This window comes from Heterodontus francisci, chromosome 27 (genome assembly GCF_036365525.1).
Source record: "Heterodontus francisci isolate sHetFra1 chromosome 27, sHetFra1.hap1, whole genome shotgun sequence".
NCBI lineage: Eukaryota > Metazoa > Chordata > Chondrichthyes > Heterodontiformes > Heterodontidae > Heterodontus > Heterodontus francisci.
Window position 1 is genome coordinate 51957339 of NC_090397.1, and position 14575 is coordinate 51971913.

At 43.3% G+C, this 14575-nt stretch overlaps 1 protein-coding gene across 4 annotated transcripts in view; it reads left to right on the forward strand.

Moving 5' to 3' along the window:
- The window catches only part of LOC137384820 (golgin subfamily B member 1-like), an 87356-nt gene that overhangs the window by 11881 nt on the left and 60900 nt on the right, over positions 1 to 14575 (forward strand). For all 4 annotated transcript variants that reach the window (XR_010977668.1, XR_010977669.1, XM_068059345.1 and 1 more), the window contains exons 2-8: positions 664 to 772; positions 1289 to 1441; positions 2615 to 2770; positions 3450 to 3629; positions 4012 to 4134; positions 5757 to 5870; positions 13087 to 13372. Coding sequence is in view for 2 of the 4 variants with exons in the window: in XM_068059345.1 (XP_067915446.1) it covers positions 671 to 772; positions 1289 to 1441; positions 2615 to 2770; positions 3450 to 3629; positions 4012 to 4134; positions 5757 to 5870; positions 13087 to 13372 (1114 nt within the window). In the remaining 2 variants the exon portion in view is untranslated. The remainder of the gene's footprint in view (positions 1 to 663; positions 773 to 1288; positions 1442 to 2614; positions 2771 to 3449; positions 3630 to 4011; positions 4135 to 5756; positions 5871 to 13086; positions 13373 to 14575) is intronic.

The window sequence follows — 14575 nt, forward strand, 5'->3', positions numbered from 1 at the left end:
TCTCACCTAGTAATGTCAGCCAAACTCCGTCATCCTTCAGGAAACGACTCATTGGCTGCTGGCAATTGACTTCTCACTTCTCTCATTCATTATATCTCTGCTGCAAACTTTCTTGTCTCTGTTATCAATCCTTGATCACTGTGCCACTTAACTTGTCTCTGGTTCCTCCTACACACTGAATGTCCACTTCTGCCCAGTCTACGAATAGAATTATATAACACTGAAAGAGGCCATTCAGTCCATTGTGCCTCTGCAGGCTCTCTGAAGGAGCTATCCAATTAGCGCCAGTAACATGCTCTTTCCCCATGGCCATGCAAGTTTTTTCTCTTCAAGAATTTATCCATTTCCCTTTTGCAAGTTGCTATTGATTCTGCTTCCTCTGCTTCCAACACCCTGGAAGGCATTACATTCTAGATCATAACTTGCTGCATAAAAAGCATCCCGATTCCCCTCTCTCTTTAAAACAAGACCCACTCCCATCTCGTTCTTCCATAGGATCTAAGAACGGTGGAGCTCCTCACTTCTCTGTCTTCCCTTCCTCCTACAAGCCCAAGCTTGATCTCCCCCTAACCACGACTTTCTGATTCATCTCCTCATCCCACCTACCCTTTCCAACCTGTCGTCTTGATACTATCTAACATTGTGCATTTGTCCCTTGTGCAGCTCCACCATGTTGAGCCGTCTGTCGGACCTGGCGAAGGGCGTCAACACCGTGCTGCAGGATCTCTCAGGGGATGTTAGCGAAGATGGGACCAACACTTCTCAGGGAGCGGTGAGTAATGTAAAGTCTGGGTTTAATGATAATGGCCAAAGTATGTGTAGTTCCTGTGTCAATTAGGTATTGGTGTCACCAGATTTCTTTCTGCCCCAGTGTTTTCCTTCAGCTTGAAGTTCTGTTTTGGGAGGAATATCCCACAGGGTTCTGATGAAAGATCATCGAGCTGAAACGTTAACTCTGTTTCTCTCTTCGCAGGTGCTGCCAGACTGCTGAGTGTTTACAGCATTTTCTGTTTTTATTTCAGATTTCCAGCATCTGAAGTATTTTGCTTTGGTAGACAGAAGGTAATGGGGTTCGTGCCCCACTTCAGGGCTTAATGTTTAAGTTTTCTGCTGGTCTTTAACACCTGCTGTATATAATAGGAAAATTTAACACACAGTTATACATTATTGAAATCCTTTTGACAATGCTGTTTGTTAAAGCAAGTGCAATTTCCCTGATGGGTTACACTCTTGAGTGTGATTACTGGCCTATTCTGCTTTGTTTGAACTGTACGTTTGTGTTATATAGGAGACCAGTCAGCAGCCTGAGATGGAGACCTGTTCTGAGCTATCACAGGATGTGCTGGAGCGTCTGGCACAGTCCGAGCAACTGGTTGTTCAGCTCAAGGAACTCGTACGAGAGAAAGACTTGCAGCTTCAGAATAAAGAAGTTGCAATGAAGGTGTGATGTTTACCTGTAATTAGCTCTGTAAATATACCATCCATCTCTCCTAACTCTCCTGTCGAAGTCCATCCCTCTAATACCTTCCTGATCATTGTTCCAAACCCCTCTCATTGCTTCTCAGAAGAATATCTTTTACATATCTGTTTTGAATTTAGTTTTCACTGTTGCCATTTCTGTCCTCTGCTCCTACTCTCCTGGTTTAAATTGCAGTGATATTCTTGTGATTCTATTATTTTTATACCCCTTGAATAACACCTTCCTAAACCACTTTCTCTGCAGGCAGTAGAGCTGGACTTTTTCTAACCCTTCCTCCAGCCCTCACTTCCAAGATCAGTTGTGTTGTCCCCTTCTGCCTGCTCTCCAGTGCCTGTATATAATTCAAGTTGCATGGTGAGCAGAACGGTACACCATATCTTCCCAGTGGTCTTCCCAGTATGTTGTACAGCTCCAGTGTAACTTATAGATCTGTTCTCCAGTACTATGCCAACACATCCTATCATTTAATTAGATTTTTGAATTGTTTTGCCACAGAGCGCAGCCACTGAATGTGGCAAATTCAGTATCTGCCCTAGGCCCCTTTCTGAGTCTCCATCCGCCAATTCAGTCCCATTCATTGGATGCCTATGAGGTGCATTTCTGTATTTGCATTCTCTCTGTGATCTCACCATTCTCTGTGATCTTACCACACTCTGGGTAAAGAAGTTTCTCCTGAATTCCCTATCGTATTTATTAGTGACTATCTTATAATTATGGCTCCAAGCTTTAGTCTTCCCCACATGTGGAAACATCTTATCTACGTCTACCCTATCAAACCCTTTCGTAATTTTAGACTTCTATCAGGTTATTTCTCAGCCTTCTCTTTGCTAGAGAAAAGAGCCGTAGCCTGTTCAGTCTTTTAAGATAGGTCCAATCTCTCAGTTCTGCTATCGTCTTTGTAAATCTTTTTTGTACTTTCTCCAGTGCCTCTACATCCTCCTTTTGAAAGAGACAAGCACTGTGCATTGTGCTCTGTGTGTGGTTTAGAGCTGAGCCCAATCCTACCTTTCCCTCTTTACATTTTGATAGGTATGACCCTGGTTCGACACCAGAAAGTGTTTTGCTGACAACAGCTGCAAGGGAATCACTTTGAGTGCACCATTTGATATCAGTGAATGTGCAATTATTTCACAGGAGGAGAAGGAGCTGTCTGATGCCAGATTGTCCAAACTCAAACTGCAGGCGAAAGCAAAAGTTGCCTCGTTAAATGCTCGGATCGAGGAGTTGCAGAAACAAACATTGTTCACAGCCTCATCAAAGCTAGAAAAGACAGAGGACCATACTGCCGAGGTAAGGAGACAGGCATGCCTGTGTACTCGGTGCGTCTGAGAATGTATTGGTGAGGGTTCCATCTATTTGGCTTAAAACACTTGCATGACTGATCACACAAGTGCACCTGGTAATTAATCGAGGTCAATGTCATCATATTGGGTTTTCTCAGCCTTTTCTGGTTTAAAGCATCATGAGCTTTTTGCTTTTTTAAGAATGGTGACTTTATTGACAAGCCTCAGGTGAAGGGCCAAAGCACACACTGCAGCATACCATTGAGCTCAAACAAGGGGAGAGAAGGTGAGGTAGATCAGAAATTATTGATCAAGTGATGTCAAGTGAGAGTTGTTAAACTGCAGTACATTGCCCCTGTTGTATTACGTGTGCAGTCTACCAGCACGGAGAGTACTGGTAAGCTTCCAATGGGGAATATTCAGTTGCTAACACGGTTAACCAGAGTCAATTGGAAAGAATCCTAGATCTCAGTGACCTATAATGACAATAATGTTCAGCTAACCGCTGAAGACTAGACCTTTCACTGACCTGAAACATTAATTTTGCTTCTCTCTCCACAGATGCTGCCAGACCTGCTGAGTATTTTCAGCACTTTTTTTGGTTTTATTTCATATTTCCAGCATCTGCGGTATTTTGCTTTTATTAAATTGGGCTGAATTTGTTTTTGCTTTCAACCACTTGGCAGGTGAGTCTGAAACAGAGCTCCATACTCGAGCAGCAAGATGAGATCGAGAAGTTCAAGTGTCAACTTCTGCAACAGGAGGAGAACTGTAGGACTCTGCAAGCAGCTGCAGATAGCATGAAGGACCAACTTGAAGCTACCAATGCACTCCTGGAGCAAAGAGAGGCTGAACATGCACAACAGGTAAAGAGACTGGTTTGCTGTGAAAGAAGAAAAGGTACAGAGTAATGCTTATTCTATACTGTCCCATCAAACACGCCCAGGGGAGGCACAGCATAGGTAGATGGGTTTTCCCCAGTCTCAGCAGGACTCCTCATACTGCCCCAGTGTGGCCTTTTCCATTTTAGCTCTCGGCTGTGTTGTTAGCTTTGGAAGCAAGGAGAACAGCTTGGTGTGAATTATTGCTGAATTCAAGGCATTATTGTGTGGGAACATAATCAAATATGGACGTCCAGACCAGTTTCGCATAGAACCCTGGCAGCCAGCTGGCAGGTCCAAGAGGATAAGGGCCTTTATCTGACTCTATCTACAACCCAAATTATGTATTCATGTTTTGTAACTGCAGCTCCGGTCAGTTCAAGAGGTCATTCTTGAAAAGGACACACGATTCCAAGAGCACATTCAGAAACATGAGGAGGAGCTCATAAGGCTAGCTTCTGGATCTGAGACCAGCAAAGATTTGCAACAAGTAAGTGTTGCTGAAGTAGCAACAAACTAACATTCATGGATCACTGGGAAGGAGGGGAAAGCCTGATGGAACAGATGAGAAATTGTCTGAATAGATTGGGACCTGGTTAAGTGGCAGAAGACAGGTAGTAATGAAGGGAAAGTGCTTAGCTGGGAAAACGTGGTTCTGGGTCCCCTTCTATTTTCAATATTTATCAATACTATGAAATGAGATGTCTGTAATTAAACAAAATTTGCTGGTGACGCAAATTTGTGAGGGTAGCTAAGAAAGAACTTGCATTTATGTAGCACTTTCACAACTTCAGGATGTCCTACTCCACTTTACAGCCAATGAAGCATTTTTGAAGTCTAGTAACTGTTGTAATATAGGAAACATGGCAACCGATTTCACACAGCAAGCTCCTACAAACAACAATGAGCAGATAATCTGTTTTAGTGACTTTGGTTGCGGAATAAATATTGGCCGAGTAACTCCCCTGCTCTTCTTCGAAATTGTGTCATGGGATCTTTTATGCTGATCTGAGAGGGCACTCAGGGCCTCGGTTTAATGTCTGATCTGAAAGACAACGTCACCTACTGCACTGAAATGTCACTAGATTATGTGCTCCGGTCCCTGGAGTCAACTTGAGCCCACAACCTTCTGGCTCCGAGTTGAGAATGCGACCCACTGAGCCAAAGTTGATGGACTGAATATCTTCAGAAAGACTTGAATAACTGTATTGATGGTATGAGATATGGTCTATGGATTTTAATGTAGGACATCATATTTACGAAGAGGGAACAGTAAACGTGTATAACATGGAAGGGTGTCCCATGGCAGAAGCTGCAAATGATTTTAGAGTCATAATTCCTCTTACTGTGAGAGCAGCTAGTCACTGTGATGCAGTTATGAATGAGACAAATTGAGTTCTGGGGGCACATTGAGGACAGGTGAGAGCAATTTTACTAATACTGTACAGATCAGTGGTGAGGCCAAGTCTGTGCAGTTTGGGTCACCCTACCTGCAAGGATATGGGACCATTCAGAGTGACCAGGCTGATCCCAGCTTGAGCAGATTGAGTTATGAAGAAGCGGTCAAGCAAGTTCTGTTCTTTTCAGTGATTTTCATGCATTTCTTTTTTTTTGCTGGTGTGTGCAAGCATGTGTGTCTGCATATGTAAGTGATCTGCGCCAGTGTATGTATGCTGTGCGTACATCTTGTATGTCTATGCACGTGTTTCTTTATGGTGTATGTGTGTGACTGCTTGTGCATATATGAGTGTCTCGTGCGCGCCGTGTGTATCTGTACGGTGCTCACATGGGTGTGTTTGGTGTACATGTTTTTCCTCCCTTCCCTTTCTATTCCTCTTCAAATGCTGTTGATTGGTAAGATCCTCCAGTCTTGACAAAGGACCAGCGCAGCCAAAACACTCTTGTGCATAGAGGCTGCCTGACCTGCTGTGGGTTCTGTTTCTCTGTTAGATTTACAGCATCTGTGGTATTTTGATTTGTGTTCTGGCAGCACACAACACCTCAATTAGCATTTTCTGCCTTTATTTCAGATTTTGAGTATGTAAGTTTTTTCTTTATTGATCTCTCTTTATTGATTGTTTCCTTTCTTGTATGTTTTGTTTTAACCTGCAGACGGTGAAATCATTACAAAGAAAACTGGAAGAGAAGGAGGAATCATTGTTGGGACGGACCCGTGTGATGGAGATGCTGCAGCAGGAACTGAATGACAGTGATCAGAAGAAACAGGTATCATGACCCATTTAAATAGAACCTATGGCTTTTCGAGAGCTATTGCTTTTCTGGTTTTTATTAAGAAACTTAGGTGAAATTGAGCAGGACAGAACTAAAGATGCCAGGAGGAGCAGAGGAAGAAAAGATAAATTGGGGAGAAGGGTTTGGATATTTTTTAAATCATTCTCTGGAAGGCCAGCATTTATTGTCCATCCTTAGTTGCCTTGACAACTGAGTGGCTTGCTGGACCACTTGAGAGGGCATTTCAGAATTAAGCACATTAGTGGGGAACTGTAGTCACATATAGGTCAGCCCAGTTAAGGATGGCAGGTTTTCTTTCCTAAAAGACAGTTGTGAAACTGTTGGACTTTGCGCAATCAAACAGGTTCATGGTCACTTGAACTGATGATGATTATTATTTTCATTACATGCAGGTATTGTGGAACTTGTCTTTTGAAAGCCTGTAGATCATAGTAGGAAGGGAACACTGAGAGAGGGAAGGAGTTCCATAGTTTTCAAGTCCTGTTGCAAGATGTAAATTTCTACCCTTGACCAGTTACTGTCTGGTTCCAAAACAAGAAATATTGAGACAACACTCTAAGCCCAAATTAAACACTAATGTCTTTACTAAATTTGGTAAGAATACCAGTTACCAGTACAATACACCTGTTAGTCACAAATACGTTACAAGAAGTTATACATACAATCACCCAGTGAACGGTCACCTCCTGTTGATCGTACTCTTTAGCAACTGACCGAGTTGCTCAACTGCAGGACCAAATCATGCTTTACAATGATCCTTATACCTTTCTTTCCAAGGTGGGCATGGATGTTCCATTGACAGGGTCGTAGTGTCCTATCAAAATCCACCATAGGCTCCTGTTGTCCAATGGGTCGTCTAATTCTTTGTTCAAACCATGGAGTTAAGCCCTGCCTCGACATTGTCCATCTGTTTTAAACTTCCTTCAGTAATTTTCCGTCACTCTTGATTTTACAGTTGTCTTTAAATCGTTATCAGTACACACAACAGGAGCTTCTTTTCCTGGTCACAATTCCAGGACCGCCAGGTTAATTAAACAATCACTGACCCATTTCAGGTTGTTGCTTGGTGAATTAATATCTGTGCTTAGGTTTCATAACCCTCAAACAGATATTTTGTCTCTGTTCAGTTTCATTTCCTATCAAACTTATTGAAACATAAAGTTTCACGAAGGTTTTAACTTTGCATCAAAGCAAGCATTTAGGCAAGCTTTAGCTGTATATAATGGTTGTTTGCAGAGCTGTAAACCTCACAGGGCATTGTTTTTTTATCATTTCAAAAAAACAATCTTACAGCATTCCACAGTTTCATCTCACATTAAGAAACCTTTTTGCCTCTGCAATGCATGCTGGCAAGATTTTACCAATGTCTGTACAACTGGCTACAGCATAAAGCACTTCACCCTTTATCTGAATTATCGTTGCCTCCTGGGTTGAATAGTTTTGGCAAATCTCAACCACAAATTTCACTTAAAGTACCATTAAGTTAGTCAAGAATATTACAGATTATTATACTGTGGAAAAAATACATTTAGTAGGAAACTGATTGGAAATCGGGGAGGGCGGAGGCATGAGGCAGAGCATGCAAGGTGTCTTGTTTGGAGCTTAGAAGGACCAAGGGAGGAACAATAAAGACAGTGGCATCGAAAAAACAGTGAGGGACAAGGAAGGTAGCTGCATGGGGAGGGGCAATCAAAGCCTTTTAAGATAGCTCTTTGGTTAGTGCGGTAGGCTCCATGGAGTAGATTGTGCGAATGTTTGTGAAGCTCATTGAGTACACGTATTGGTCAGAACCAGGTGAGGTAATGGGAAGTCTCAGGAGAGCTTTTTTATATTCCATGTATTTTTCAAATAAGTTCAAATTGGCCCCACTACAGAGAGATGATACAATTGGCCTCGCTGTTGCAGCATACATGATGGAACACATTCACTCTCCTGCCTCACACAAAGAACAGTCACTGCAATGAAGTACCAGAAGGCAAATTTCTCCTCTGGAACCATGTCCTAGCAAGGAGTGTCCATGTCAAATAGACAATGATGAGCTGTTTCACCTTGTCCTGAAACAGTAAAAGCAGAGGATATGGCCTGTGCTTGAAGGGGAGAATATTTACAATTCATGCACAGAAACGATATTTCAGTGAGCAAGTGGTCAATCTATAGAACAGGCTCACTGAGGGCATGGTGCAAGCTGTTAGTGTTGACTTTGACAAAAACAAATTTTTCTGCAGCACCTGTGGAAGAGCCTGTCACTCTAGAATTGGCCTTTATAGCCACTCCAGGCGCTGCTCCACACACCACTGACCACCTCCAGGCGCTTACCCATTGTCTCTCAAGATAAGGAGGCCAAAGAAGAAGAAGAGTCATAGAGTTTTACAGCACAGAAACAGGCCCTTCGGCCCAACGAGCCTATGCTGACCATCAAGCACCTATCCTAACTAATCTAATTTCCCCGCATTTGGCCCGTAGCCATGTATGTTATGGCGTTTCATGTGCTCATCAAAATATTTTTTGAATGTCGTGAGTGTTCCTGCCTCTACCACTCCTTCAGGCAGTGTGTTCCAGATTCCAACCACCCTCTGGGTGAAAAAATTCCTCCTCAACTCCCCTCTAAACCTCCTGCCCCTTACCATAAATCTATGCCCCCTAGTTATTGACCTCTCTGCTAAGGGAAAAAGTTTCTTCCTATCTATCCTATCAATGCCCCTCATAATTTTGTATACCTCAATCAGGTCCCCCCTCTGCCTTCTCCACTCCAAGGAAAACAACCCCAGTCTATCTAATCGGTCTTCATAACTGAAATGTTCCAGCCCAGGCAACATCCTGGTGAATCTCCTCTGCACCCTCTCCATTGCAATCACATCCTTCCTATAGTGTGGCGACCAGAACTGTACACAGTACTCCAACTGTGGCCTAACCAGCATTTTATACAGCTCCATCATAACCCCCTTACTCTTATATTCTATGCCTCGGCTAATAAAGGCAAGTATCCCGTAAGCCTTCCTAACTACCTTTTCTACCTGTGCTGCTGCCTTCAGTGATTTATGGACAAGCATCCCAAGGTCCCTCTGACCCTCTGTACTCCCTAGGGTCCTACCATCCATTGTATAATCCATTGCTTTGTTGGACTTCCCAAAGTGCATCACCTCACACTTCTCAGGATTAAACTCCATTTGCCACTGCTCCGCCCATCTTACCAGCCCATCTATATCGTCCTGTAGTCTCAGGCTCCTCACTATTTATGACACCACCAATTTTCGTGTTGTCTGCGAACTTACTGATCATACCTCTTATATTCACGTCTAAATCATTCATGTACACTACAAACAGTAAGGGTCCCAGTACCGATCCCTGTGGTACACCACTGGTCACAGGCTTCCACTCGCAGAAACAACCCTCTACCATCACCCTCTGCCTCCTGCCACTAAGCCAATTTTGAATCCAATTTGCCAAATTACCCTGGATCCCATGGGCCTTTACTTTTTTAACCAATCTCCCATGCGGGACCTTATCAAAAGCATTAGTGAAGTCCATGCAGACTACATCAACTGCTTTGCCCTCATCTACACCTCTAGTCACCTCCTCGAAAAATTCAATCAAATTTGTTAGACACGATCTCCCACTGACAAAGCCATGCTGACTATCCTTGATTAATCCCTGCCTCTCTAAGTGGAGATTAATCCTGTCTCTCAGAATTTTTTCCAATAATTTCCCTACCACTGATGTTAGATTCAGCGGCCTATAATTACCTGGTTTATCCCGACTACCCTTCTTAAATAATGGTACCACATTCGCTTACCTCCAATCCTCTGGTACCTCTCCTGTGGCCAGAGAGGTTCTGAAAATTTGTGTCAGAGCCCCCGCTATCTCCTCCCTTGCCTCACATAGCAGCCTGGGATACATCTCATCTGGGCCAGGGGATTTATCCACCTTCAAGCTCGCTAAAACAGCTAATACCACCTCCTTTTCAATACTAATTTGATCAAGTATATCACAATCCCTTTCCCTGATCTGTACACCTACATCGTTCCCATCCATAGTGACACAGATGAAAAGTAATCATTCAAAACCTTCCTTATGTCCTCTGGCTCCACACACAGATTGCCTCTATGATCCCTAATGGGCCCCACTTTTTCCCTGGTTATCCTCTTGCCCCTAACATGCTTATAAAATGCCTTGGGATTTTCCTTTATCTTGTCTGCCAGTGATTTTTCATGCCCCTTCTTTTCTCTTCTAAATACTTTTTTAAGTACTCCCTTACACTTTCTGTACTCCTCTAGGGCCTCCGCTGTTTTCAGCACTCTGAATCTGCCACACGCCACCTTTTTTCTCCTTATCCAATCCTCTATATCCCTTGACATCCAGGGTTCCCTTGACCTGTTGGTTCTACTCTTCACCTTTACAGGAACAGGCTGCACCTGAACCCTCACCGTTTCCCTTCTAAATGACTCCCACTGGTCTGATGTAGACTTTCCTGTAAGAAGCTGCTCCCAGTTCACTTTGGCCAGATCCTGTTTTATCATATTGAAATCTGCCTTCACCCAATTCAGTACTCTTATTTCCAGTCCCTCTTTGTCCTTTTCCATAACAATCTTAAATCTTACAGAGTTATGATCACTATCCCCGAAATGCTTCCCCACTGCCACTTCTACCACTTGTCCGGCTTCATTCCCTAGGATTAAGTCCAGTAACACCCCTCCTCTTGGAGGACTCTCTATGTGCTGGCTCAAAAAGCTCTCCTGGATACACTTGAAGAATTCTGCCCCCTTTAAGCTTTTTGCACCAATACTATCCCCTCTAATATAGGGGAAATTGAAATCCCCTACTATTATTACCCTATTATTTTTGCACCTCTCTGAGATTTGCCTACATATCTGCTCCTCTATCTCTCCCTGACTGTTTGGAGGCCTGTAGTACACTCCCAGCCAAGTGACTGTCCCCTTTTTGTTTTTGAGTTCTACCCATATGGCCTCATTAAAGGAACCTTCTAGGATATCATCCCTCCTTACTGCAGTAATTGTCTCTTTAATCAATAGTGCATTGCCACCTCCTCTTGTACCCCCTCCCCTATCACGTCTGAAGATTCTATACCCTGGAATATTAAGTTGCCAGTCCTGCCCTTCCCTCAACCATGTCTCAGTAATAGCAATAATATCATATTCCCATGTGTTAATCAATGCCCTCAATTCATCAGCCTTACTAGTAAGACTCCTTGCATTAAAATAGATACAATGCAGCCTTGCATTATCTGCCTGAGCCTTAACAGGTCTACATTTACTCTGTCCTCCAGACTGACTTAGCTTCACATTAATATTTGATTGTACAACACCCCCTACTGTGCATCCACTCTGTATCCCATCCCCCTGCCAAATTAGTTTAACCCCCCCCCCAACAGCACCAGCAAACCTCCCAACAAGGATGCTGGTCCCATCCTGATTCAGGTGCAATCCGTCCATCTTATACAGATCCCACCTTCGCCAGAAACAGACGCAGTGATCCAAGAATCTAAAGCCATCCTTCCTGTCCCATCTCCCCAACCATGCATTCATCTGCTCTAAGCTCCTATTCATATACTCACTAGCCCATGGCACCGGAAGAAACCCAGAGATTACAACCTTTTGAGGTCCTACTTTTTAATCTGCTGCCTAGCTCCCTAAATTCTTTTTACAGGATCTCATCCCTCTTTCTACCTATGTCATTGGTACCAACGTGGACCACGACCTCCGGTTGGACACCCTCACCCTCCAGAATACTTTGTAGCCGCTCAGTAATATCCAAGACCCTTGCACCAGGGAGGCAACTTACCATCCTGGAATCACGTCTGTGACCACAGAAACGCCTATCTGTTCCTCTAACCATAGAATCCCCTACCACTATTGCCCTTTTTCCCAACCCAGCACAGCCGAGTCAGCCATGACATTCCGGTCATGATTCTCGGCGCATTTTTCAGAGGAACCCTTTCTCCCATCGGTAGTCAGAACTGAATACCGGTTAGAAAGTGGGATGTCCTGTGGGGACTCCTGCACTACCTGCTCTGACTTCTATGTCCGTCCAGCAGCCACCCAGTCACCCTTGAACTGTGCTTGCTTAGGCACTGGCTTGACTACCTCCTGAAACGTGCCATCCACATAGTCCTCCACCTCGCGGATGCGCCACAGTGACTCCAGCTGCCGCTCGAGCTCCAAAACCCGAAGCTCAAGCTTCTGCAACCGGAGACACTTTCTGCAGACATGTTTGCCAAGGTCACATGGCACGTCCACGACTTCCCACATTGCACAGGAGGTACATTCCGCTTGGCCAAGCTGCCCTGTCATTACTAACTTAACTTACCAGCTATTTACAATCAACTTTTATCCCCTGTACCTTTGAGGCTGAGAAAGAAAAAGACCAAAGAGCACCTTCCACCGCCCCCAGCCAATGAAAATACCCACACTTAACTTACAGTCTCACTCCATGAAAACAGCACTAGTATAGCCAGTAAATACGAAAAATTTACAAATAGCTATCCTAGGGCTTTAATTCAAAAGGAACCTTTTTTTTCCCCCCCAATCAGTTTTAACAGCTGCCGCCCACCCACCGACCAATCAGTGCACAGAATTACAGTGATGTCACTGTTTTTTTAACTAAATCCAAATAGAGCGCGCACAGAAACAGTCAGAGAGCCTGCTGCCGACATTCCCGACTTCAGGTTAGTGAAGGGCCTCGAGCCCCGCTCTTTCTTTTATAGGTTTGACTTCATTCCCCACTCCTTTCAGGTCCGCTGCCGACGTCCCCGACTTCAGGTTAGTCTTCAAATACAAATTAGTTAGCTTTCAAAAAATAACATTTTGGGATACAGTCTGAGTAATTTGAGACATAATGTATGGTAAGTATAGCATGCGAGGGAGGAGCAGGTGACTTTGGAGCTGTCAGACCTGGACCTCCCAGAGCTGTCAACCACTGGGGTTTTCCTCATGTCTAGGTCTGTTGTAGAATAATTGATAGAGATTGATTGCTGTGAATAGTCAACAACTCCATTATTTTATTGTGTGACTACCAAGATGATAGAAGGTGAACTAAGTGTACCTTGGGTTTACATCCAGCAGTTCCTATGCTCCTGTGAGTCAGTGCATGCAGTTGGAGGGAGAAAAGTGCTTTTCTTTATCCAGAGTTTTTCAAGCAATCATTCAATATCTTAACTGCTTTTCTTCTTCAGGCCCTCAGGGAAAAGCTGCAAGAGGCGGAGGCCAACATTGCTGCTTTACAAGCTGCACTAGAATCAGAGAGACTGTCAGCTGAGACACAACTGAGGAAGGTGACTGAGAAGTACGAGACAGAGTTAGCGGAAAAGAATTGTACTGCCACACAAATGCAACAGGCACTGCAGGATGCGCAGTCATCCTGTACTGATCTGACAGCACAAAACCAGCAGCTGCAGAGCGTGATAGAAGACAGAGAGAGAATGTGCAAAACTTTGACCAATGAAATAAAAGAGTTGCAAGGTGAGGAAGCCAAATTCTCAAGGAAAGTCATGGTTATAATTTATTTATTGACTTTGTTTCTGGTTCAATGGTTGAACAGAATTATCTTACTGTTAATCTCCCTTTACAGTGATGCTGGCCCTGAGGGTTGTTAATAACCCTATTTGCCTCATTTGTTTCCTGAATTAAGCATTGTCTCACATTACATTGTTGTGGTGGTTAATCACAAACCTGATTTTACAGGCTAAACATGTAATATATTTATTTACAATTAAATAAACATGACCAGAAAAGTTTGAGAATAGTACAAATACAGTTTTTAAACATGTACCCATTGACAAGTCTAAAATTGGTCAGTTACTCGATGGAAGAACTTCATCGTTTGAAAGACAAAATCTTTGGTTACTGACCAGGCAAATGCAGCTGCTTCGCTAATTTTGGTATTGGTGTGACACTGCATCAGGTCACCTTCCTTCAAGTAGGTAGTTCAGAATAAATCTTCATAAAAAATGCTGAAATAAAACAAACTTCCTTTTTAATGAATTCATTCTTTAGATTTGAAATTTTAAGTTAACTTCTTGAAAAGTGCAGATGAAGATTCAGGACGCAAGTAAGGGAATCCACCATGTCCACAGGAGAAGAGGGGAAGTAATTCAGGATGTGTTGGTTAGGTGATGCCGGTCTTTTTATATATTACTTTTTTGGCAACTTCACATCTGTTAAGGTTAGAGCTGCGACTTGTAAAATGGGCATTTCAGGTACCCAGTATCAACATTGATTACTCCCAGGGCAGGTACAGTATGGGTTAGATACAGAGTAAAGCTCTCTCTGCACAAACAAATCTCAGGGCAGGTACAATATAGTTTAGATACAGAGTAAAGTTTCCCTTAACCCATGAATGCCCAATGGAGGTCATTGTCTAGTTTCTCAACATTACTGAAGTCCCTCATCCTGTTAACATTCCAGTAAATCTGTTCTGCATGCTCGCCAAGGCTTTGGCATCTTTCCTTAAGTGTAGTGCCCAGAATTTGACACATTACAATAGCCAATCTCTAACCAAATAAGCAGTGATTTATAAGAAAATAAAAACATAAGTAGGAGCAGCAGTAGGCCATTTGTCCTGCACGTTCCCCATATCCTTTCATTCCCTTAGTATTCAAAAACTATCGATCTCTGTCTTGAATATACTCAATATCTGAGCATCCACAACTCTCTAGGTGCAGA